This window comes from Sceloporus undulatus, chromosome 2, assembly GCF_019175285.1.
Source record: "Sceloporus undulatus isolate JIND9_A2432 ecotype Alabama chromosome 2, SceUnd_v1.1, whole genome shotgun sequence".
NCBI lineage: Eukaryota > Metazoa > Chordata > Lepidosauria > Squamata > Phrynosomatidae > Sceloporus > Sceloporus undulatus.
Window position 1 is genome coordinate 195,523,766 of NC_056523.1, and position 27,047 is coordinate 195,550,812.

At 44.8% G+C, this 27,047-nt stretch overlaps 1 protein-coding gene across 4 annotated transcripts in view; it reads left to right on the forward strand.

Moving 5' to 3' along the window:
- Positions 1 to 27,047, forward strand: part of LOC121923419 (nuclear factor interleukin-3-regulated protein-like) — a 34,504-nt gene extending 7,457 nt beyond the window's left edge. The window contains exons 1-2 of one of the 4 annotated variants that reach the window (XM_042453829.1): positions 14,201 to 17,236; positions 24,593 to 27,047. In XM_042453829.1, the coding sequence (XP_042309763.1) occupies positions 25,101 to 26,459 (1,359 nt within the window). In that variant the 5' untranslated portion in view covers positions 14,201 to 17,236; positions 24,593 to 25,100 and the 3' untranslated portion in view covers positions 26,460 to 27,047. Of the gene's footprint in view, positions 1 to 5,989; positions 6,093 to 14,200; positions 17,237 to 23,631; positions 23,903 to 24,592 lie in introns of those variants that run through there. The other 3 variants (XM_042453830.1, XR_006102365.1, XM_042453828.1) reach the window with 3 other exon arrangements.

Consider the following 27,047-nt stretch of genomic DNA (forward strand, 5'->3'; position numbering starts at 1 on the left):
ATAGGGCTAGGGAAGGAACTGCAGAGCAAGCAGCTCATCCAACCCTGGAGGAAGACAGGGATGCCGGCTTGCTATAACTGGCATGAGTTGCCTGTATTTGTTAGCAATGCAGCCACAACTGAGCGATACTTTCTTTGACCAATAGTACAGTATTGCTCTTTCGTGGTTTTTGCATTTTTGTTCTGTTTTGCTCCATGGCCGCACAGCTACATCGGATATATTTTCTAGATATGGTTTGGAAACCCTGCCAGGGAACAGAGGGAAAGGAATCTTGTAGAAATTTTTGGGACGAACTGGGAAAATAAGGCATTGGAGGGTAGGCAAATCTATAAAAGCTTATGCCACATCGCCTTTTGCTCAATTTGTCTCAAAGTTGCTTCAAGATCCTTTCACACACTGATATATAATATATATATATATATATATATATATATATATATATAAAATTATAACCTTTGTAGACCCAGTTACTTTATCTGATGCAAGTAGAGAACAGAAGAGGAAATATTATCCATCTCCCACCATTTCACAGTGTGGTGTGTGATTTGAGCATTGGACTCTCTCGAGACCAAAGTTCGAATCCTGCCTTGCCCATAAGAACCCACTAGGTGACTTTGGACATATCACATGCTCTCAATCTCAAGGATGGCAATGGCAAACCCCCTCTGAAGAAACTTGATAAGAAATCCTATGATAGGTCACCATAAGTAAAAAAAATGACTTGGGCATACACCACCAGCAGCATTTCCACCTCTTGGTTTATGGAGTTGGGGGGAACTTAATCTGCTTAGTCCTCTCTCTGTGTTGGGCTGCCCTTGAAGACTGGCAGGAGAGAAGGCGTGCAATGAAGTGGTCAAACTGAACGCAGCCGTCTGAGCCCATTCTTCTGGGCACATTTGCCGAATTTTGGGGGTACCTGCTGTCTACCTTCCTCCCATTCCCTTCTACACCCATATGTTTGTTTTAGTGTATCTCAGAGCTTGGAAAGTAACTTTTTTTGGACAACAACTTGCACATCCTTCAAATCATCACAGCCATTGGAAATGTTGACTGGGGCATTCGAGAGTTCTAGGCCAAAAAACTAACACATACATCTCTTTGCAGATAAGACTGTACTCCTCTAGGTGAATAGACCCAAAGCTGTGAACATATGCCATAATAAATCGGTTATTTTTTGAGGTGGGCAGGCCTTTCTTATTTTAAATTTGTTGGTTTTTCTTCTGTTACAGACTACATGGCTATTGTCTGGAATTATACTCATAACAAGTATGGCCTTCACTTCCTTGGTTAAATAAAAGAAGCCAGGCTGGAGGAAGGAAGCTTAGTGTCCAGGCCTTTGATTGAGTTGGCAGGAGACCTGGAAACATTACTTTGGGGCCTACAAAGCACAGAATCGCCTAGCTAGTATACCCAGTGGCCATGCGGATTGGTGACTTCTGGGGTTTGTAATGCAAAAATACCCTTTTCCAAGTTCTGCTCCAGAGGTCTAGGAAGAAAATAGACATCTAGTTTAGCTTGCTTCTATGCCTTTTTTAAAAAATTAAAAAAAAGGATCTGTATGCGGAGATCAGCACTTGATGTGTTCCATAGTGACCGTTTTGCATGTTGCTGCAGATCATGCTCATGTTAAAGGAGCAATACCACAGGTTAAAATTGGTAACCCGGAATGTATTGAGATGGCCCAAGGACCATCCCAGAAAGATTAGGGCCTTCCTGATTTCCCAGATATCACACAGCAACTACTGTATATAGATCAGTGGGAGTTTGGATCCCCTCTTTAAATTTGACAACCTGCCCTCTTCATTCTGCGGGTGTCACCCAAGCTTCCCTGAATTCTGATGTAAAGTAGGTGGCTGATTCTAAATGGGATGCAGATTATCTCCGTTTGTGTCATTTGGTGTGTAGGCTTATTGCTTCCATTGAGCAGTGCACCCATCCATTTTCTTTTGCTAATAGGAGAGACAGAATCAAGAGTCTTTGGTTCATTCTACACAATCTGTAGCTTGATTTACATAATTTTTTTGCCACATGTAGCCGCACCCTCCACGTCTCTCTGTGCTGAAGAACCCCAGAATATTTGTTATTAAGAGAGAGGTTGTCCTGTCTGTTGGCATCAGAGGTGCTCTGTCCCAAACTGAAGAACCTATCATTGAACCCCATAGGCCATTTGCCTCTGTCTTTAGAGAGATAGAAGATGCTGTGGCTAATTATTTGGCATAACAAGCCCCTTGTATGTGCACAGATGCAGCCTTAACATTGTAGGTGCTTTTTGGACTTTGATCTATGGCCTGGTTTAAATGGGCCAATGTATCCATTTCCAAACTTCATTTAAAAGTTCTGAAGTACAGGGCGCCTAACCCAAGGGCACTAGGTGTGTGTATGTGTGTTTTCAGTCCTTGGATATGACCTCCTTTGCAGGCTGTAAGTCCTCTGCCCCAGGGTGGTGACGCAGAATGGGAAGTAGGTCATGTTGCTCTTCATGCCCACGTCGCCAGCATCCTGGTTGCAAACACACCCGTCCATCCCGCTGGGCTCCACGTGCTCCAGAGACACGAGGCCAGGGCCCCGCAGGCAGATCAGGGTGTGGGATTTGGGTTGTTTAGCTGGAAATTATTTCCTTCCTTGACCCAGATGCAAGACATGTATGGGGCAAGGAGGGCCTGGTGCAGGAACCCTCCTTGGTGGCTTGGGAGAACTATATTGAAGAGAGCAGTGCAGGAGCTCAGCAGCAAACACAGAAGGAGAGAAGTGGCAAATGTAAAGTGAAGAAATGTTAGAAACAGAATGTGAAGAGGCTGATGCCAAACTCTCTACCCAAGCAAATGCATCCTGTTTCTTTTAAGTACAGTGGACCCTTGTTATACGCTGGGGTTTGGATCCAAGATCCCTGTGTATAACAAAATTCTGTATGCTCAAGTCCCATTAATTAATGACTAGCAAATGGTGTCCCTTATAAAAAAAATGGAAAATCAAGGTTTGATATTTGAAATTATACTTTTTTGGAACATTTTCAAACTGTGGATGCTTGAATCCGTGTATAATAACCTCTGTATAGAAGGGCCGACTGTATGACTTTAAGGTGAAAGAATGCCTCTTTTCTGATGTGTGTCTCTGTGGTGGTGATTATGGCATAGGTTTTTCATGGTTGCAGTCAACACAATTGGTGGGTATCTCTCAGGACAGTGATAGTTGCCCCTGAAGGCCTAAGCTCTTCCAGCGCAACTGTGGGAAATCTCAATTAATTACTTTATTAATTAATTTATATCCCACTTTTCTCCTAGCGTGGGATCCGAGGCAGTTCACAATAAGGCTAACAAACATAAAGTTAAAAAATATTTAAACACAAACAAGTTAATTTAAGTTAGTTGAGTATATAGTTTTAGTATATTGTTTTGAGCATGTAGAGTGAGTCACTTTAGGTCTCACATAGGAGAAAAGTGGGATATGAATGTGTTATGTGTATATATAGCTGTTGCATGCCTTCAATTATATTACATTTCTTCTGCTGCAATTACAGGGATCCTTGTTATGGGTATGCATCAGTCCATGCTGCTCTTGCCCTTTTATTCTCTAGAGAGCCTTCCTGATGGCTATGTTTACTGCATCTAGTTGGAGGTTGTTGAATGGTGATGACAAGCTGTGATGGCTGGTTGCATAACCCATTTCATGTCTGATATGCAGTGGTTTGTGTTATATTCGTCATGGAAAAACTTTCTGTTTTAGAGCTGGGAGAATAATAGCTTTAAATATATATTATTATTCCCTTTTTCCCCCTGAATTTGGAATTCAGAGTGGTTTACACTTAAAAAACAATACAATGATAAATAGATGAAAGAGAGCATTAAAATGGTTAATTATCACAGTATTAGAACAGATCACTGGTCAAAAAAAAAAATACAGTTTAAGAAAATAAAGCACCAGATAATGGCAATTAAAAAAACAATTTGGACCTGAGTTTCTTTTCATGAAACATGGATTCTTGTTGACATTCCCCCCCCCCCCAATGAGTACATTCTGCTATTTTAGTTCATAGATCATAGAATCATAGAATAAAGAGTTTGGAAGAGACCAGAAGGGCCATCCAGTCCAACCCCCTGCCATGCAAGAACTCAAAATCAAAGCAAAATTCATTTTGTTACGTTTGTCCCAGCTTTCTAATCTATTACAGTCGTTTTGAATTTTGATCCTCTCCTCTGGAATAGTATTGCTGTTCCTACGTAATTTAGTGTGGTGTTGTTTTTGTTGTGCCTTCAAGTCCTTCTGACATATGGTGAACCTAAGGCAAACCTATCATAGTGTTTTCTTGACAACTAATGTTTAGAAGAGGTTTGCCATTGCCTTTCTCTGAGGCTGAGAGAGTGTGACCCCCTGCCCCAATAGTTTCTTCTGGTATAGTTATTTTTTTATTAAATATAATGGAAGTAGATACAGTTCCTTTTCCGTTATTACAAACTGCTGTGTGCCTTCATAAATAAAAGAGGGTGTTTGGTTGGTTTAAAAATACAGCATGTGTACACTTCCCAAGTGATGGTGGCTGTGACTTCTACCTTTGACATTATCTGCTAAGGAAAGCTTGCCTGACAGTGCCCAAAGTGACAACCAAAGAGCAAGTCGATCCATAGGGCCTGGAGGAATGCTCGCCCTCTTTCAGTTGTGGTTTGTGGGCGCTCTTGGCCACCAAGAAAACAGTTTGGATGAGGCTTGGTTTCTTTGCAGCCTCCTTCTCGACAGTTCTATATAATGCCTTCCCCCTGCTATTGTTTCTTTGTGCAGAAACAGTTTATAGGCCAGTAGGTTGCTGGCGCTGCCCGCCCTCTCATTCTTTCTTTCTTTTTTTCTGGAGCTGTTGTGCAATCTGTAATCATCAGACCTGTTTTGACTGCCTGGCTTGATAATATTCAGTGTTTACTGACCTATTTCGTGCTGCTGCGCCCAATGGATGCGCGTAGATCACATGCAAAGGGAAAAGAAAGGGGGGACGTACCACACCATCGGGGAGAGCGTGCTACTTTTGTACACATGGCCCGCTTTTCTCGGGCGAGGAGAGCTTCAGCATTCCTATGTATGTGTCACAGTGGCAGAGAAGGAGGGTTGGCTTGGCTTTCCTTATGCAAGCTTCCTTGCCTCCGGGCCTTATTCCTCAGTAGCCAAAACGGGACTTGCAGCCTTTGGATTGTGGGTTTGAAGGTTAAAGTTTCCAGTCTGGCTTTGTGCATCACCACGCTATACGGCACCATCCCCCTCCAACAGCAAACCCTCCTCGCCAGAGGGAGACTGGGTGAGAGAGAAAGAGAGGGGATTAATTGTCTGTGGAGAGAAGAAGGAGCCATCATGGTTTGAAAAGTATGTGTGTGTGCTGCTTGCGTTTCTTTGTATGCATTTGTGAGTGAAATAGACATGCATTGGAGCTTGAGAGAAAGAACGTCCCTGGTATGTGGACGTTCTGGAGGGAAAGGGAAGTAAAATACACCTTGATTATAAGGTGAGATGGAAGGTTATGCCTTAATTTTGTGAGAGGGAAAGTAGTGTGCTTTGTATGTGTGTGGTGCAGTATAATGAGTTTAGTCAGGTGTGTTCTAGGGCCAACTTTGCGCCCTATGGAAAGTTATGTAGTGCTCTTTCTTTGCTTTTTGTATCCCCCATGTATATGTATAGTTATACATAGCCCTTATATGTTTCAGGAAATATCATCAATGGGTTGTGTGTGTATGTGTGCAACATAAAACTGGGTTGTGTTATATGATGTGTTCAGGATGTTGTGATAACGGCAATGTTCATATGTAGTCCTTCTTTGGTGGGGTGAGGGGTGGCTACCTCACTCACTATATATAACCAAGCATCTCTTTGGAAGGAACTGGAATTGGGGTGTGGTCCATGTTGCCATGGCTGTGTCAATGCGTCTGAACCTGCTGGATTATGTAAACGGAGCCTGAGGTGTGTGATTGCACTGGGCAGAGAGTAACACCTTTTTTGTGTCCTTCCTCCTTAGGCGTTTCTGGTGCCTTCTGGGCCTCACACAGTGGTTGCCACTCGCTCACTTCTTTCACTTCCCACCACCTGCCACCTGGTAACCCCTCACCTCTTGCTGTCTGAAGACTCGACTACAAACCTCAATTCCTGGAACTTCTGGAGCAGGATTTGACTCTTCAATGCTGGAGCCTCAGATTGAAGAATCAGAAGAAAATACAGCTCCTGTGGGTGCCCTAGAAATGCTCTCCTTTGCTGCGGACAGTACTTTCACATTAGTGGGAGCTCGAGTCCCCTGTACTCTGCAATTGGAGGACAGTTCAAGGCTGTACTGGAATAGTTCCGGGGCAATACAGATTGTAACAGCTTTTGGTGGTGAGCTGGAAAGAAACTTGTGTTCCAGAAGGAGCTGCAAGTAACTTTTTCAGCAGGGAACGAAGCTTTCTGACTGTTGGTGCTGAAGGGACCCATTCCTGTGCCCTCTGTCACTGCCCAGCAATACGATGGAGATCTCAGCTCACCTACATTGTGTGTAGCAGGAATTTCCCTGGATTCCATAATGATGCATGATCCAGCGAGCCCGACTCTGAAAAGCAGCCCAATGCCAATGCAGCGGAAAGGTGAGTTCATCTCGGATGAGAGAGGATGCAAGCTACTGGAAAGCGTCGGAAGAACACGAGGCTGCTAAGCGTTCCCGAGAAAAGCGACGGTTTAATGACCTGGTGCTGGAGAACAGGGTGTTGGCGCTAAACGAGAGAACGTGCCTCAAAACGGAGCTGCTGCAACTTAGCTCCGCTTTGGCTGATCAGCACAGCAGCCTTCATGGAGAAGAGCCAGCGCGGCACCGCCAGTGCAATGCCCGGCACACCTAATGCGGGCAGCGAGAGCAGCGGCTACCAGCCACCCTCTCCCAGGCCCATCACTCAGAGGACTCTCAGAAACGAGCAGTCAAGCGGGGACGTGGCAGTGTGTCAGTAGCCAAATATTCACCCCGGGGCTCCCTCCTGCCTGTCAGATGCTCACCCGGGATGCCCAGTGCCTCAGACACTTGGTGAGGCCCAGGCCCTCAGCCGAGCTTATGGGGATGCTCCTTTGTCGCACCACACTTGGAGGCCAGAGACCAGTTCCTCGGGTGTCATCCTTTCAGTGCCAATGGCTTCACTGCCATGGCAACCACCCCGGCCATTGTTTCCGGAGCAGGAGGAGCAGCAGAGAGTTGTATGCTGAACCACCCAAAGCCCCTGCTTAGAGCCTGAGGCCCATTACCACAAGAAGAGCTACAGACCACCCCAGGTACTGCTCAAATCCCGAACTATGAAACACCCACCGATTACATGGAAGGGAGCTTGCCCCGACGGAGCATTGAGGAAAGCTCAGGAACCCCGGTCCCCCTTTGGGCTACTCAGCGAGGGAGATGGTGAGGAGCCAGCTGGGGATGTTCACCTGCTTCTTTCCCAGTGCCCCTGGAGGCTCATCCGATGTGAGACGGCCGCTGTGCCCCAAGCTTCGCCTCAAATGCAGGGCCCATAGCAGCGGTGTTCAAGAACCATGCCCACCTCCGAGCACTACTCCATGGTTGCTGCCAGGAGGCCCCGCAATGCCTGAGTGGGACAGTGATCGCACGAGGAGATGTCTGCCTCTGGTGCGGCAGGCATGCTTCTCATGAGCAGCCCCCAGCCTCAGGAGGCACCTGGAGACTTTTGTGTTGTACCTCGGGCTCCGCTTGGACAATTCATTACCAAAGGACAGTGTCAACAGGTGGGAGGATGGCTGTCATGACGATGGACCCAGGCCTACCTGAAGGAGACTGGGGGTGGGAAAGGATTTGGGTTTTTCTGTTTTTTTTCTTAAAAACTGACCTGAGGTTTTGTATAAGAAAGAAATTCTCTGTCCCCGTGATGCTCAGATTTGGGGGAGGAGAGGGCCTGTTCTCTCTAGGTGCCAGCACTGCTGGAATGGAAAAGAATAGGGGATCACAAAGTGTGAAGGGATCATCAGTTGACTGGACCTGAAAAGGATCTCAAGAAAAGACTGACCGTGGAACTACTGATATCTAGAAGGTGGCGGATCCCTAGGCTCTGGGATTCAGTACCATAGATGGGAGTGTCTCGTGGGCTCAGTGGACGTCAGTTAATTAGTCACTGCAAGGTATTGCTACTTGGAAGCCAATTGGGATCGTGACAAACAAGTAACACTGAAAAGTTGGCTCTGCTCCACCCATGTTGGTGCTAAGGATGTTGGATCTCTCAGTGGGATAGCTGGTGATGGCATGGACAACATGTTTTTTTCTTGTCAGGAACTGCCTGCTTGAAGATCTTTTGTGTTTTTGATACTAAAAAATGTCAAAATATTTAAAAGTGCTTTGAAGTTTGAGAGTATTGCTTGGGTTGATAAAAATTGGTAGAAAGGGTTACAGGGTGGTACTGCCTCTTTCTTTCCAGGGAAACGAAGCAGTAGGGGAAGGGGCTCTATACATTTCAGTGTTTTTAAATAATTTTCCATCATGAAAGTGCTACAGGGCTTGATAGAATACAAAATAATAAAATGCTGATATTTGAAATGTCAGTCCTAAAGATACATGAAACAGTACCAGGCCAAGAACATATTTTCCAGGTTTCTGATGATACAAAGTCTTAACCTGTACAAGTGGTGCCTCGGGTGTAGTGAAATCATCGTTCGGGCCGCTTTCGTACCGCAAGCCTGTAAGCCACTGTAGAAGGGAAGGGTTTCTCAAAAGGAAAAAATTTTCTCGATCCAAAAAAATTAACCAACAATTTTCTTTTTTTTCGTATGAAATTCGTTAAGTATTTCGTATCCCGACTACCACTGATTGAAATGTCAGGCAGAAGCTGGCATTGTGTAAGGTAGGCAGAATAATTGCTTTATTGGTGCCACAAAGGCCTTCACTTGAGATTTTAACTCACTCAGCAAGAACATAACCTACATGAGAGTTAGGCCCAAACAATTCACCGACTTTTATCTAATCCCATCCTTGCATGGCTTTAGAGGTCAACATTAGTACAATAATCAACTGGTCACCAGTGCAGTTTTCCTTGCGGACACTGGTTCCACATGGTCCATGAATGTAGCATGGTTCCAGTTGAGTCCAGGAAACAAAACCTCCTTGACCTGTTAGGAAGCCTTTGAGAAAACAAATGTATGTGTTTATTGCCTGTGATTTATGGTAACCCATATTTATAGGGTTTTCTGAAGCAAGGAATATTCAGAGGTGGTTTTGTCATGTGCTTCCTCTGAAATATAGTCTAAAACACCTAGTATTTATGGCAATCTCCCACCCAAGTACTAACAAGGCTGAGCCTGTTTAGCTTCCAAAGATCAGGCCGGATCTGGTAGTTTTAGGGTATTTAGCCCTAGGAACAAAATAGTACCTGAATTTCATCCTGGTGGAACAGAGATGCTGAGTGTGGGAGGGAGGGTACTGGGATTAAACTGGTATATTCGTGAGATTGGTGGTCATTGTATAAAATGAGTCACAAGTAGAGTCCTACCTCCTAGAGTCTTCTTCCAACTGCTGAAGCTGCCCAGACCAAACATAGATCATATTGCTGTTTTGATTTAGGTAAAGAAAACAGTATCAGGAAAAGGATTCTGGGTGGTAGAACACTGTTTGGTAGTGGAAAGGGTTGCTGCTCCTTATGCTTTAATTATCTTGAGGAAATCGTATCCTCAACCGTGTACCAAGCCTGGAGTGGCAGCTGTTTATGCTTCATGAAAACCCAAAAAGCCAAGAAAGCCCCGCTGAGAATCAGTCAGAATTCATTCAATATTTGTCTCCAGCAATGGCCCGCCAAATTTCTTGGCAGAGAGACAAACACTCCCTGCCCCTTTTCTTTGTCTTTTTCCCCAAGAATTTAATATTCAGAGGTACATTGCCTTTTAATGTGGATGTCCCATTTTGCCTTTATACAGTTAGCCTTCCTATCCACATCTGATTCAAGCATCCACAGCCGGGGTAGGCAACCTTTTTGAGCCGGAGGCGGTGGTTCTGTCCCTCAGACAACTGGGGGGCCGAAGCCAAAAAATAAATAATTAAATAATTTTTGAAAAAATAATATATAACAACCAGGACAAATGTAGGACAAAATTTTCAATATGAAGACACTTTTTTTTAAAAAAATGGAGGATACGCAAAAAAAATTTGCTGATTAAAAAAATATGTTAATATAACATGTGTTTTTGAGTGCTTCTCTAGACAATTGCTCCCCAAAGGCCTGGTGGCAATCGGCGGCAGGACCAGGCTGGGGCCAGTCCCAAGGCCTTGCCGGGCTGCATCCGGCCCGCGGGCCGCAGGTTACCTACCCCTGATCCACGCTTGAAAATATTTTTTAAAAAATACCAGTTCCAAAAGCAAGCCTTTGATTTTGCATTTTCTATAAGGAACACTATTTTTATGCCACTGTACATAATGGGACTTGAGCATCCACGGACTTTGGTGACCATGGTGGGTGGGGGTATATTCCAGGACCACCCTGGAACCAACCGCAGTGGATACCAGGGCCCCCAGTAGCTAACACAATGGGTTTCTACAACCTTTTCTTGTTGTGTGAAGGGGGGTGAATATAAAGCATTGTGAAACACCTTATGTTATGCAAAGATTGGAGTGGGAGGAAGTGATTTAATGTGTCAGATTATGGACTTCAGCACCAGATTTCCGGAATAGTGAAAGGCAGCTGTACCATTGGGAGCTGACCTCCACCAATGTGTGTGTTTCTATGTGGCTGTGCATATATGTGGCCATACGCTATCCCTCTCACTACCCCCCATCTTGAGCCCTAACCTATCCATTGGCTTGGCACACCTTTGAAGCTAACAGCTCCTTGCCCAGAGCTGTGCTTCCTCATTCTGCTCCATCTCTAGGTCAGGGTAGGATTATCCGTGATTAACAGGCAAGAAGAAGTGCCATCATAAGTAGGTCATTCCTCCCCCTACACACCACACACTCCCTGCCTCACACACACAAACAACACACACACAGAGCGCTTCAGGGTGGCTGGGAGCCAGTGCTGTACCATGAAAAGCCTCCTCATCCAAAGGCCTAGCTGCGTTGCTATGGCAGCTGCAGCCTGGCTCCAAAGAGAGCAGAGAGAATGGGGTTGCCGAAATGGCCGTGGGGAGAGGAGGCTTGGGGGAAAGCCACGTGCTTTCTCTATTGACGACTCGATAGAAAGCCAGCTGGTTCTTCTATGGCACCCAGTTCCAAGGGCATCGCAGGGTAGCATTGGCTTTTTTGAGTATCGAAGGAAAAGATAACACTAGAATAGATGCAATGGGGGGTGGACAGGTGCACATGTGTTTCCTGCCCCTCTTATCAGAGCCTGTTAGGCGGGCATTTGAGCAGGTGGCAAGCTTTCCTCACACAGGGTGAATGGTGTGGAGTTTTGGCCTACTTAATATCTGGATGTCAGACAGTTCTCGAAAACAAACCAAAAAAAAAAAAAAAAAAAAGAGGACAGGAGTGCAGCTAGCAAAAACAACATCCTTAGCAACCCTTTAGGGGAAGTGGGATACACATAAGAACGTGGATTTAGTAGGGTCAAACAAAGTGAGCCCGTAACCCTTCCGTAACCAAGCCTGAATTTCTGAATTGTGACACTGTTCATGACACATCAATGGTTAACAGTAGAATCCGTTGGCAACTTCCCCCTTGTGCCCGAGTTGTCTTGGAACAGCAACTTGTTTCCTTTCCATCACCGTCCATTCTTCTCATAAGAACAGACATGAGTGTTTGACGTTTTCTTAAGCTCCCAACTGATGGCAGTGTATTTCACCACGGAAAGGTTCTAGAATTGCTTCTTTCATAGTAATTCAGGCAAAGCGCTACAGTCGACCTCGTAGCCACTGATTCCTTTATCATGGATTCAAGCACCACCGCTTGAACATTACAATCCAAAAACCCAAAGCTTAATTTTGCCCATTTTATATAAGATATACCATTTTTCCTCTCCCATTGCATATTCTGGGATTTGAACAAATTCCCATGGATACCAGGGGGCCCACTGTATTCGTATGTGTTCATAGTGAGAATTTCCATCTCTCGATTCAGGGCGTTGTCTGATACCAGAATTTGGGTGGGAAGTTATGAGTGTAAAACCATAGATGGGGAAAGAGTGCCACTAGTGGTGGACAAATTGTTGGCACATGGAAAGCTCATGTTTCAATCCTCCACAGTCTCCAGTTAGTGGGAGGTAGCAGATGATGGAAAGGACTTGGGGCTGGGGCCCCTGAAGTGGTGTACAATCTCATTGTCCCTACTCAATAGGCCCATGGCTTCCCATAAGAAAGATGTCCGATGGGCAGGCTGGCATGCCCAATGCCCTGAGCTAGTCAAAATAGTCTTCACCTGTTATAAGGGGACAGCTCTCTATTTCCTTTCGAGGTCTTGCTGCTAGCGACGGACAATAACCAGATTTACTCCCCTGCCTCCTCTTTGGGGTGACTTTGTTCAAACTCATTCATGTTTGAAATATCAATTGTGCCCTATCAGCTACTCATCAGTTTTGGGGTAAGCTAGCAAAAGTTTCAGAAGCACAGGTTTTTGTTGCGCCTATTTGTTATGCAAATGTTTAAACTGCGAACTGGAAGTGTATTATGGCCATGGGGGTAGTGACTGTCCCGCATCCCGCCAAAGCAGACGGCATTAGCGTAATTGCCCCCATGGTCCCTTCTCCTTCCAGTTTTTAATGACTGGGTGGGTTGGTTGGCATTGGCCACCTCCTATATGTCGTTTATGTGCAAAAAATACTTTGCCTTTCCATGTGTGGTTCTCAGGTGCCATACAATCCAAAATAAAACACTGCGATAAAACCCATATAAAATTAAGACATACATGCCATGCACCTATCCTGATCACAGGTAGCTGTCCAGCTTTGTGATCCGTGGTCAGTGGTGTGTCAGTGGTTTAGGTGATGGGCATAAAACACTCCCATGTTGGAAGCCTTGGTTACCTTTGAACACCCACAGAAGAGAACTTTTGTTTTTTTATTTGCCCTGTTTGGGAGGCAAACTGATTGAAATGCAGGGCTAGATTAGAGGACTCAATCTCTTCTAGCCTTCCATATCTCCTCTTCCATCTTCAACTCTCTTCTTAGAGCAGAGAGGGAAGACGCAGCCTCCTTAGTGGTTGCTGGCCAACAACCCCATCTTCCCTCACTATGGCTTAATGGCTAGTGCTTTTGGAAACTGAACGCAGCAGCATCTGGAGTCCATGCATTCCCTGCCTTGGCTTAAGAGACTACCAATGTGGTAGAGTTCTAACTTGTCTTTACATTTAAAAATTACATAAGCATGACTTGGTTAGGTAATATCAAGCCCCACTCTTATCATTACTGATTGTTATACAGCGCTGTTTAAATCTACATACTATATAAATAAGTATAATAATAATAATAATAATAATACTAATTAATAATAATAATAATAATAATAATGCCCTACCTGAGGTGTTCGTTAGAGTGGGGAAAGCTACAATTTGGTAAAATGCTAGTATAAACCTTTCGCAAAACACTGTATATAAGATGGACTGTGGAACTAGATTCCTTATGTGATATTTGTATGAAAAACCTCTTAAAGTGGGGGAAAGACACCAGGCATCTAATTGTGTTATTACATAGTAGACAATGAAACTCAGAAACATTCAGGACCAGAATGATTGGTTTGGGAAGTCGATCAGTCAGTGACCCCTACAACAAAGCCTAGAGTAGATATTACAAATGTTCTTCTTTAGTAGGCTATTTATTTTTGGTTCTGGTGCTCCTGTTCTTGGAAGCTCCTTGGAAGGTAAGTTGGGTTATGAGATGGCAGTACTGTCTTGACAAGTAAAGATGATGGACCCCATAACTGGACGAAGTCCTCCCCCCTGACTGGCGGATCCAGGTGACTGCCTGGTCCCTTTTTATTCTCTGAAGGCCACTGCCTTTCCAAGGCATTGCGGAGTCATTTTTTGAGAAGTGATCTCCTGTATTTAGTGGGTGTCTCCCCAAGACGCAGCTGCCACCTTATCAAGCTGAGTGGCCTCATATTACTTGGCACCCTTGGGAAATGTTGCCTCTAATTGAATTCATTTTGCTCAGGAATTCTTGTTTTGCACCATTCTTTTGGTTTGGTTAAAGGAACTTCATTTTTATAGTGAAATCGTGGTTGCAAGCCGACAATATGTACATAAATAATTATTATATCATATTTGCTTTGTTGTACTAGGAGTTCGAGTTCATCATTAGACTGAGAACATGTTATAGGCTTGAGAAGTGTCATGGCTGAAGAGGATTTAAACCCCAGGACTTTTTCGGATGGGTAAAAAGGACAGGAGCATAGTGCAATGCTCCTATCAGTGTCACACGATTTGACAAAGATTTTCAGATGATGTCATGCGACATCGTGTGAAAATCTTTGCCAACCCGCTCGACATGGACGAGAGCTTCGCGCTATGCTCCTGTCCTTTTTGCCTGTTTGAAAAAGTCCTAGATCTTACACCCATCCAGCGTGACTCCACCACTGTCAGGTTGAGTCATCCCTTAGTTGGAATCCTGAGCAGCAACCACCGTGAGCAACAGGGGTCTGTTCCCCTGTCAGTTGGGAAGCAGCTCACTGATGTTACCATCCTCCCCTTGCGCAAAAGGGATCTCTGTGTAAGCAGAAATTGCAAGAGGAGTTCAGCTTCTGACATGGGAAAGGCAATTTGCTGCTTCCCAGTTGGCAGGTGAGCAGACCCCTATCGCTCACAACAGCTGCTGCCCAGTAAGTAGGTCTTGGGAGGAGGGGCATCAGACTGGGAGATGTTCCTTAGCTTGGTAACTAGGATGGTTACATAGTTAAGTAGGTGACACAGATTTTTGTCCACCATCTCCATAACACACTAATAGAATTGACCATGATGTGGACTGTTTAGTTCTCCTTCTTTATTGTTGTGTGCCTTAAAATTGATTCCAGTTCTAATGCTTTCTTGGCAAGATTTATTCAGAGGAGGTTTTCCAGTGCCTTTTTCTGAGGCTGAGAGGGTGTGACTTGCCCAAGGTCACCCACTGGGTCTCCATGGCTCAGCAGGGATTTGAACCCCGGTCTTCCAGAGTCCTAGTTCAATGCTCAAACCACTATGGCGCACATTGTTTTACTCCCAGAATTCAGAACAGGAGCAAGGAGTTCTAGGTTTAATCTCTCATGCCTTGCTTTCCATGCATGTGTTTTCCACCACCCAGTGTGTTCAGCATTGGAGACGCCCACTGGTTTGCAGAGCCAAACACAAATTACTGGCGTCCTGAGGCATTTCAACAGCTTCAGTGCAAAACATCCTAATCCCTGAATCCTAAACGTGTCCAAGAGCTCCCTTGGAGGCTGTTGGGGAGATCAGTATGTTCCTTAGCAGTGGAAGAAAAATTTGGACAAAGTCTTCTGAGTGAGGATGTGTGTATGTGTATGTGTGTGTGTATGTGCACGTACGTGCTGTTGTGTAGCATGGAATGGCTTTCTTGCTGCCACATGTGTAGCCTCACCCCAGGGTTGTGCAATAGCTGCTTTAGAAAGACTTTCTGCACTCTTGAGAAAGCACTCTGCAGGCCATGGGCTCACACAGACAAAAGCAAAGGGGGAGTGGGCAGGAGGGGATGGTGGCAAGGACAGTTGTGAAATCTGAGTGACCTGAAGCCGACTGGCAATAGAGTACAATTTAGTCTGTTCAAAAAGTGCCTGCCTCTTAGGTTCGCCTCTTGATTCCTCCTAACATCTCCGCTTGCCTCTGTTCCAACAGCTGTTTGAGCTCCAGAAAACAGCAGAGGGAAGGCTTGATTCCCACGTGGGATGGGTTTTGCTACTCTGCAGAGAAGCAAGCAGCCTCTTGTTTTTGATCAGTGGACAGCCTTGCTTTCTCCTGTTTAGTTAAACAACTGCAAAAATAGTCATAGCAGGATAGATCTTTGCCGCCTTGTATCTTCACAATGCTCCAGTGATAAAATGTTTATCTCCTTTATTTTCTGTGTGTCAAGCCGCTTTTAAAGAAACACAAGCTGAAAACAGCTCAGATTTATTTATTTATTTACAACACAGCAACCCAATTTATCTCTGTGTTACCTATGTGTGCTTCATCAAAGCTAGGCTGTGTTGTATGCTTCCGATTTCTTCTGCTGACATGGGCTACAACGGGGAATTAAATGGAATGAAAAGCAGATTTTAGTAACAGAGGACTTCTTGTTTTCAGTCACGTGCAGAACGGAATGATTAAATATGTCCAAATTTGAGAGAGTCCAATTCTTTGAAGTTCCTTTTCAGACATATGGCAACCAATAGAAGGCTCTACTTCACTGTACCTGTGTTAGCTCTGGTCTGTTTTTGGAAAGTGGATTTGAGCCAGTGATTAGAAGAGGATGTAAAATAATGCCATTGGGCACTGATATATGATATGAAACATTATCCATCTATGGCAATGCTGGAATTCCTGAGGCTCTCCAGATGTGGTTGGACTGGAGCTCCCAGAATCCCTCTCCCTTGGTTATGCCAGCTAAGGCTGCTGGGAGTTGCAATCCAACAATATCTGGAGAGCCATAGGACTCTAAACCTTGATATATATAACACTTACTGCTTAACCATGACCTTAAAGGCTGAGGCCTGGATGTGTGGCCATTTTCATATTTTTAAAAAGATGAACAATCTTTTAAATTTCTTATAGTATCAACTTTCATGGAGGACAGCCCTCTTTATGGAAGTGAATGAAATGTAACCGTGAGTCCATAAATGTCTCTAATCTCACATGTACACATAGTGGCTTTGGAGATAGTAATGTAGTGGTGTGAGCTTCCATGCAGAAAGTACAGTACTGACCATGACAATTAAAACTGGACATTCACAAGATGGAAGCCATCTGGCCCTCAGCTAAGTCAATAAATGTGTGGTGTGATAAGAAACCATTATCCCTGGTGACAGGCTAGAACTTCCTGATGAAATGGAACTCAGCAGATTCTTACACCAGACTCCATTTGCAAGTTCCTTAGCTTCTTGGTGACTAATAAATGTGTTTGTCTTTAGTGTGCCACAAGACTCATTGTTGTTTTTGCTGCTAGAGACTGATTGCCTCCTTGAGGAAATGACTACTTGCTGAATGGGACTGTTGAAGGAGCAATCCCTTGGAGCCATTTGTCCTTGGGACTCCCTTCTGGAGAACCATTAACACCTGCTAGGACACATCCCATCAACTCCCAATAGCTCTAACCAGCATAGCCATTGTAGTGGAATATTGGGGCTTGCAGTCCAACAACATCTGGAGGTAAGGTGATTGATGAATCCCATGTCAGTTTAAATCTTGAATGAAAGCCCAAGAGGATTCAACACCCCGCTGACATGGAACTACCAGTCACCACTGCCTTGAAGGCAGCACAGTTGCTGTCCATTATATAATTAGAGCTGTAGTCTAACAAAGGCCTGCTGATTCATCATAGTTGTATCTCCATCTACCTTCAACAATGTAGGGCGATGTGTATAGATGTAACCTATAGGGATCCTCCCAATCCTGCTTCGTAGATGTAGGGCAAAAGTGTGTTTTGACTTGCTCAAGGCTACTCAGTGACTGGGTGGAGAGATCTGAACCCAGATCTTTTCCAGCCACGTCCCCTGTCTACCATAGAGTTGGTTAACTTCTGCCTGCCAGGCTGTCACAGGAGCTCTCCTCTGCCAAATGTGAAATCTCTAGTGCACTATGATGAAATTATTTATTTTTCAGTAGGTTGAGACTCCATTATCCCCAAATCCAAAAACAAAACTTTTTTCATGGGTGGCTGAGATAGTGGTACCTTTGATTTCTGATGGCTTGATGTACACAGACTTTGCTTCATGCACAAAATTATTAAAAATATTGTATACAATTACTTTCAGGCTATGTGTAGAAGGTGCATGCGAAACATGAATGCATTTCATGTTTAGACTCGAGTCCCATCTCCAAGATATCTCATTATGTACGTATATGCAAATGCAGGTATTTCAAAATCTGAAATACAGAGCACGTCTGGTCCAAAGCCTTTGAGATAAGGGAGACTCGCTCTGTATTCCTTTTAATAATCCTCTTATTTGATAGTTTGCGGTCCCATCTTTTTTGCCACCGTTTTTCCTCAACAGAGTCACCATGCCTCTCACAAACAAAAATTCAACAGGGTCACTCACACACTGCATTTGAAGCGGCACTTGTTAGATTTCTGTCTATTGTGCTTCCCGCTCAAGTGCTTCTTCCAAGGGAAAACATCAGCCCTAGCATGTTGCATGGAGAAGGCTTTCGCTTGTGCAGAATAGTGTCTTGGGGGGAGGGAGGGAGGGAAAGGGGAGGAGGAAGACGAATTACAGTGGCTCGGTTCCAGCCTTGAGAGCAGAGGAACAGAACATTCTTGCTTGGAAAGCAGAGACAGTGTCATGTAATAATGTTACATCATTAAGCTGTTGTGTGGGAAGCCCTGCAGGGAGGGAGCAGAGAGGAGGGGATTACATTTTGGAAAGATGCAAGTCATAGGGCTAAGGGAAGGAACTTGCAGAGCAAGCAGGCTCATCCAACCCTGGAGGAAGACAGGGATGCCGGCTTGCATGAGGTTGCCCTGTATTATGTATAGCAATGCCAGCCACAACTGAGCGATACCTTTCTTTGACCAATAAAGGTATTGCTCTTTCGTGGTTTTTGCATTTTTGTTCTGTTTTGCTCCATGGCCGCCACAGCTACATCGGATATATTTTCTAGATATGGTTGGAAACCCTGCCAGGGAACAGAGGGAAAAGGAATCTTGTAGAAATTTTTGAGACGAACTGGGAAAAATAAGGCATTGGAGGAAGTAGGCAAATCTATAAAAGCTTATGCCACATCGCCTTTTGCTCAATTTGTCTCAAAGTTGCTTCAAGATCCTTTCACACACTGATATATATATATATATATATTAATAACCTTTTGTAGACCCGGTATACTTTATCTGATGCAAGTAGAGAACAGAAGAGGAAATATTATACCATCTCCACCATTTCACAGTGTGGTGTAGTGATTTGAGCATTGGACTCTCTCGAGACCAAAGTTCGAATCCTGCCTTGCCCATAAGAACCCACTAGGTGACTTTGGACATATCACATGCTCTCAATCTCAGGGGATGGCAATGGCAAACCCCCTATGAAGAAACTTGATAAGAAAATCCTATGATAGGGTCACCATAAGTAAAAAAAATGACTTGGAGGCATACACCACCAGCAGCATTTCACACCTCTTGGTTTATGGAGTTGGGGGGAACTTAATCTGCTTAGTCTCTCTGTGTTGGGCTGCCCTTGAAGACTGGCAGGGAGAGAAGGCGTGCAAATGAAGTGGTCAAACCTGAACGCAGCCGTCTGAGCCCACTTCTCTGGGCACATTTGCCGAATTTTGGGGGCTACCTGCTGTCTACATTCCTCCCATTCCCTTCTACACCCATATGTTTGTTTTAGTGTATCTCAGAGCTTGAGAAAGTAACTTTTTTTGGACAACAACTTGCACATCCTTCAAATCATCACAGCCATTGGAAATGTTGACTGGGGCATTCGGAGAGTTCTAGGCCAAAAAACTAACACATACATCTCTTTTGGCAGATAAGACTGTACTCCTCTAGTGAAATAGACCCAAAGCTGTGAAAACATATGCCATAATAAATCGGTTATTTTTTGAGGTGGTGCAGGCCTCTTTCTTATTTTAAATTTGTTGGTTTTTCTTCTGTTACAGACTAACATGGCTACTTGTCTGGAAATTATACTCATAACAAGTATGGCCTTCACTTCCTTGGTTAAATAAAAGAAGCCAGGGCTGGAGGAAGGAAGCTTAGTGTCCAGGCCTTTGATTGAGGTTGGCAGGAGACCTGGAAACATTACTTTGGGGCCTACAAAGCACAGAATCGCCTAGCTAGTATACCCAGTGGCCATACGGATTGGTGACTTCTGGGGTTTGTAATGCAAAAATACCCTTTTCCAAGTTCTGCTCCAGAGGTCTAGGAAAGAAAATAGACATCATAGTTTAGCTTGCTTCTATGCCTTTTTTAAAAAATTAAAAAAAGAGGATCTGTATGCGGAGATCAGCACTTGATGTGTTCCGTAGTGACCGTTTTGCATGTTGCTGCAGATCATGCTCATGTTAAAGGAGCAATACCACAGGTTAAAAATTGGTAACCCGGAATGTATTGAGATGGCCCAAGAGACCATCCCAGAAAGACTTAGGGCCTTCCTGATTTCCCAGATATCACACAGCAACTATATAGATCAGTGGGAGTTTGGATCCCCTCTTCTAAATTTGACAACCTGACCTCTTCATTCTGCGGGTGTCACCCATAGCTTCCCTGAATTCTGATGTAAAAGTAGGTGGCTGATTCTAAATGGGATGCAGATTATCTCCGTTTTGTGTCACTTGGATGTGTAGGCTTATTGCTTCCATTGAGCAGTGCACCCATCCATTTTCTTTTGCTAATAGGAGAGACAGAATCAAGAGTCTTTGGTCCATTCTACACGATCTGTAGCTTGATTTACAGAATTTATTTGGCACATGTAGCCACACACACCCCACGTCTCTCTGTGCTGAAGAACCCCAGAATATTTGTTATTAAGAGAGAGGTTGTCCTGCCTGTTGGCATCAGAGGTGCTCTGTCCCAAACTGAAGAACCTATCATTGAACCCATAGGCCATTTGCCTCTGTCTTTAGAGAGATAGAAGATGGCTGTGGCTAATTATTTGGCATAACAAGCCCCTTGTATGTGCACAGATGCAGCCTTAACATTGTAGGTGCTTTTTGGACTTTGATCTATGGCCTGGTTTAAATGGGCCAGAATGTATCCATTTCCAAACTTCATTTAAACATTCTGAAGTACAGGGCGCCCTAACCCAAGGGCACTAGGTGTGTGTATGTGTGTTTTCAGTCCTTGGATATGACCTCCTTTGCAGGCTGTAAGTCCTACTGCCCCAGGGTGGTGACGCAGAATGGGAAGTAGGTCATGTTGCTCTTCATGCCCAAGCTCGCAGCATCCTGGTTGCAAACACACCCGTCCCATCCCGCTGGAAGCTCCACGTGCTCCCAGAGACACGAGGCCAGGGCCCCGCAGGCAGATCAGGGTGTGGGATTTGGGTTGTTTAGCTGGAAAATTATTTCCTTCCTTGACCCAGAATGCAAGACAATGTATGGGGCAAGGAAGGGCCTGGGTGCAGGATACCCTCCTTGGTGGCTTGGGAGAACTATATTGAAGAGAGCAGTGTAAGGAGCTCAGCAGAAACACAGAAGGAGAGAAGTGGCAAATGTAAAAGTGAAAAGAAATGTTAGAAACAGAATGTGAAGAGGCTGATGCCAAACTCTCTACCCAAGCAAATGCATCCTGTTTCTTTTGTAAGTACAGTGGACCCTTGTTATACGCTGGGGTTTGGATCCAAGATCCCCTGTGAGTATAACAAAATCCATGTATGCTCAAGTCCCATTAAATATAATGACATAGCAAAATGGTGTCCCTTATAAAAAAAAATGGAAAATCAAGGTTTGATATTTGAAATTTATACTTTTTTTGGAACATTTTCAAACTGTGGATGCTTGAATCCGTGTATAATAAACCTCTGTATAAGAAGGGCCGACTGTAGTGACTTTAAGGTGAAGAGAATGCCTCTTTTCTGATGTGTGTCTCTGTGGTGGTGATTATGGCATAGGTTTTTCATGGTTGCAGTCAACACAATTGGTGGGATATCTCTCGGGACAGTTGATAGTTGCCCCTGAAGGCCTAAGCTCTTCCAGCGCAACTGTGGGAAATTCTCAATTAATTACTTTATTAATTAAATTTATATCCCACTTTTCTCCTAGCGTGGGATCCGAGGCAGTTCACAATAAGGCTAAAACAAAATAAAGTTAAAAAATATTTAAACACAAACAAGTTAATTTTAAGTATAGTTGAGTATATAGTTTTAGTATATTGTTTGAGCATGTAAGAATGTGAGTCACTTTAGGTCTCACATAGGAGAAAAGTGGGATATGAATTGTGTATGTGTATATATAGCTGTTGCATGCCTTCAAATTATATTAACATTTCTTCCTGCTGCAAATTACAGGGATCCTTGTTATGGGTATGCATCAGTCCATGCTGCTCTCTGCCCTTTTATTCTCTAGAGAGCCATTTCCTGATGGCTATGTTTACTGCATCTAAGTTGGAGGTTGTTGAATGGTGATGACAAGCTGTGATGGCTGGTTGCATAACTCCATTTCATGTCTGATAATGCAGTGGTTTGTGTTATATTCGTCATGGAAAAACTTTTCTGTTTTAGAGCTGGGAAGAATAATAGCTTTTTAAAATATATTATTATTATTCCCTTTTCCCCCTGAATTTGGAATTCAGAGTGGCTTACACTTTAAAAAACAATACAATGATAAATAGATGAAAGAGAGCATTAAAATGGGATTAAATTATCACAGTATTAGAACAGATCACTGGTCAAAAAATAAAATACAGTTTAAGAAAGATAAAAGCACCAAGATAATTGGCAATTAAAAAAAACAATTTGGACCTGAGTTTCTTTTCATGAAACATGGACTATCTTGTTGACATTCCCCCCCCCCCAAATGAGTACATTCTGCTATTTTAGTTCATAAGATCATAGAATCATAGAATTAAAGAGTTGGAAGAGACCAGAAGGGCCATCCAGTCCAACCCCCTGCCATGCAAGAACTCAAAATCAAAGCAAAATTCATTTTGTTACGTTTGTCCCAGCTTTCTAATCTATTACAGTCGTTTTGAATTTTGATCCTCTCCTCTGGAATATTAGCTGTTCCTACTAATTTAGTGTGGTGTTGTTTTTGTTGTGCCTTCAAGTCCTTTCTGACATATGGTGAACCTAAGGCAAACCTATCATAGTGTTTTCTTGACAACTAATGTTTAGAAGAGGTTTGCCATTGCCTTTCTCTGAGGCTGAGAGAGTGTGACCCCCCTGCCCCCAAATAGTATTCTTTCTGGTATAGTTATTTTTTATTAAATATAATGGAAGTAGATACAGTTCCTTTTCCGTTATTACAAACTGCTGTGTGCCTTCATAAATAAAAGAGGGTGTTTGGTTGGTTTAAAAAATACAGCATGTGTACACTTTCCCAAGTGATGGTGTGCTGTGACTTCTACCTTTGACATTATCTGCGTAAGGAAAGCTTGCCTGACAAGCTGCCCAAAGTGACAACCAAAGAGCAAGTCGGCTCCATAGGGCCTGGAGGAATGCTCTGCCCCTCTTTCAGTTGTGGTTTGTGGTCAGCATCTTGGCCACCAAGAAAACAGTTTGGATGAGGCCTTGGTTTCTTTGCAGCCTCCTTCTCTGACAGTTCTATATAATGCCTTCCCCGCTGCTATTGTTTCTTTGTGCAGAAACAGTTTATAGGCCAGTAGGTTGCTGGCGGCATGCCCGCCCTCTCATTCTTTCTTTCTTTTTTTCTGGAGCTGTTGTGCAATCTGTAATCATCAGACCTGTTTTGACTGCCTGGCTTGATAAATATTCAGTGTTTACTGACCTATATTCGTGCTGCTTGCGCCCAATGGATGCGCGTAGATCACATGCAAAGGGAAAGGAAAGGGGGGAGCGTAACACCATCGGGGAGAGCGTGCTACTTTGTACACATGGCCCTGCTTTCTCGGGCGAGGAGAGCTTCAGCATTCCTATGTATGTGTCACAGTGGCAGAGAAGGAGGGGTTGGCTTGGCTTTCCTTATGCAAGCTTCCTTGCTCAGTGGCCTTATTCCTCAGTAGTCAAAAACGGGACTTGCCAGCCTTTGGATCTGTGGGTTTGAAGGTTAAAGTTTCCAGTCTGGCTTTGTGCATCACCACGCTAATACGGCCACCATCCCTGCCTCCATACAGCAAAGCCCTCCAGCCAGAGGGTGAGAGAGAAAGAGAGGGGATTAATTGTCTGTGGGAGAGAAGAAGGAGCCATCATGGTTTGAAAAGTATGTGTGTGTGCTGCTTGCGTTTCTTTGTATGCATTTGTGAGTGAAATAGACATGAATTTGGAGCTTGAGAGAAATGGAACGTCCTTTGGTATGTGGACGTTCTGGACGTTCTGGATGGGAAAGGGACAGTAAAATACACACTTGAATGTATAAGGTGAGATGGAAGGTTATGCCTTAATTTTGTGAGAGGGGAAAAGTAGTGTGCTTTTGTATGTGTGTGGTGCAGTATAATGAGTTTAGTCAGGTGTGTTCTAGGGCCAACTTTGCGCCCTATGAAAGTTCATATGTAGCTGCTCTTTCTTTGCTTTTTGTATCCCCCATGTATATGTACTGTATAGTTATACATAGCCCTTATATGTTCAGGAAATATCATAACATGGGGTATTGTGTGTGTATTGTGTGCAACATAAAACTGGGTTGTGTTAATATGATGTGTTCAGGATGTTGTGATAACAGGCAATGTTCATATGTAGTCCTTCTTTGGTGGGGTGAGGGGTGGCTACCTCACTCACTATATATAACCAAGCATCTCTTTGGAAGGAAACTGGAATGTGGGGTGTGGTCCATGTATGCCATGGGCTGTGTCAATGCTGTCTGAACCTGCTGGATTATGTAAACGGAGCCTGAGGTGTGTGATTGCACTGGGCAGAGAAGTAACACCCTTTTTCTTGTGTCCTTCCTCCTTAGGCGTTTCTGGTGCCTTCTGGGCCTCACACAGTGGTTGCCACTCGCTCACTTCTTTCACTTCCCACTGCACCTGCCACCTGGTAACACCTCACCTCTTGCTGTCTGGAAGACTTCGACTACAAAACCTCAGAAGTTTCCTGGAACTTCTGGAGCAGGGATTTGACTCTTCAATTGCTGGAGCCTCAGACTGAAAGAATCAGAAGAAAATACAGTACAGCTCCTGTGGGTGCCCTAGAAGATGCTCTCCTTGTGCTGGACAGTAACTTTCACATTAGTGGGAGCTCAGAGTCCACTTGACTGCTGCAATTGGAGGACAGTTCAAGGCTGTACTGGAAATAGTTCCCGGGGCAATACAGATTGATAACAGCTTTTGGTGGTGAGCTGGAAAGAAACTTGTGTTCCAGAAGGAGCTGCAAGTAAACTTTTCAGCAGGTGAACGAAGCTTATCTGACTGTTGGTGCTGAAGGGACACCATTCCTGTGCCCTCTGTCACTGCCCAGCAATAACGATGGAGAATCTCAGCTCACCTACATTGTGTGTAGCAGGGAATTTCCCTGGATTCCATAATGATGGCATGATCCAGCGAGCCCGGACTCTGAAAAGCAAGCCCAATGCCAACTGCAGGCGAAAGCGTGAGTTCATCTCGGATGAGAAGAAGGATGCAAGCTACTGGGAAAAGCGTCGGAAGAACAACGAGGCTGCTAAGCGTTCCCGAGAAAAGCGACGGTTTAATGACCTGGTGCTGGAGAACAGGGTGTTGGCGCTAAACGAGGAGAATGTGCGCCTCAAAACGGAGCTGCTGCAACTTAAGCTCCGCTTTGGGCTGATCAGCACAGCAGCCTTCATGGAGAAGAGCCAGCAGCTGAGCACCGCCAGTGCCAATGCCACGGCACACCTATATGCGGGCAGCGAGAGCAGCGGCTACTCCAGCACCCTCTCCCAGGCCCATCACTCAGAGGACTCTTCAGAAACAGAGCAGTCAAGCCGGGACAGTGGCAGTGTGTCAGTAGCCAAATATTCACCCCGGGGCTCCCTCTCTGACATGTCAGATGGCTCATCCCGGGATAGCCCAGTGCCTCAGACACTTGGTGAGGCCCAGGCCATCAGCCGAGCTTATGGGGATGCTCCTTTGTCGCACCACCACTTGGAGGCCAAGAGACCAGTTCCTCGGGGTGTCATCCTCTTCAGTGCCAATGGCTTCACTGCCATGGCACCACCCCGGCCATTGTTTCCGGAGCAGGAGGAGCAAGCAGAGAGTTGTATTGCTGAACCACCCAGAAGCCCCTGCTTAGAGCCTGAGGCCCATTACCAACAAGAAGAGCTACCAGACCACCCCAGGTACTGCTCAAAATCCCAGAACTATGAAACACCCACCGATTACATGGAAGGGGAGCTTGCCCCGACGGAGCATATGAGGAAAGCTCAGGAACCCCGGTCCCCCTTTGAGGGCTACTCTAGCGAGGAGAGTGGTGAGGAGCCCAGCTGGGGATGTTCACCTGCTTCTTTCCCAGTGCCCCTGGAGGCTCATCCAGATGTGAAGACGGCAGCTCTGCCCCACAAGCTTCGCCTCAAATGCAGGGCCCATAGCAGCGGTGTTCAAGAACCATGCCCACCTCCGAGCACTACTCCAACTGGTTGCTGCCAGGAGGCCCCTGCAATGCCTGAGTGGGACAGTGATCGGCACGAGGAGATGTCTGCTCTGGTGCGGCAGGCATTGCTTCTCAATGAGCAGCCCCCAGCCTCAGGAGGCACCCTGGAAAGACTTTTGTGTCGTACCTCCGGGCTCCGCTTGGACAATTCATTACCAAAGGACAGTGTCAACAGGTGGGAGGATGGCTGTCATGACGATGGACCCAGGCCTACCTGAAGGAGACTGAGGGGTGGGAAAGGATTTGGGTTTTTCTGTTTTTGTTTCTTAAAACTGATCTGAGGTTTTGTATAAGAAAGAAATTCTCTGTCCCCAGGTGAGGCTCAGATTTGGGGAGAGGAGAGGGCCTTGTTCTCTCTAGGTGCCAGCACTGCTGGAATGGAAAAGAATAGGGGATCACAAAGTGTGAAGGGATCATCAGTTGACTGGACCTGAAAAGGATCTCAAGAAAAGACTGACCGTGGAACTACTGATATCTAGAAGGTGGCAGGATCCCTAGGCTCTGGGATTCAGTACCATAGATGGGATGTGTCTCGTGGAGCTCAGCTGGACAGTCAGTTAATTAGTCACTGCAAGGTATTGCTACTTGGAAGCCAATTTGGGGATCGTGACAAACAAGTAACACTGAAAAGTTGGCATCTGCTCCAACCCATGTTGGTGCTAAGGATGTTGGATACTCTCAAGTGGGATAGCTGGTGGATTGGCAATGGACAACATTGTTTTTTCTGTGTCAGGAACTGCCTGCTTTGGCAGAGATCTTTTGTGTTTTTGAATACTAAAATAAATGTACAAAAATATTTAAAAGTG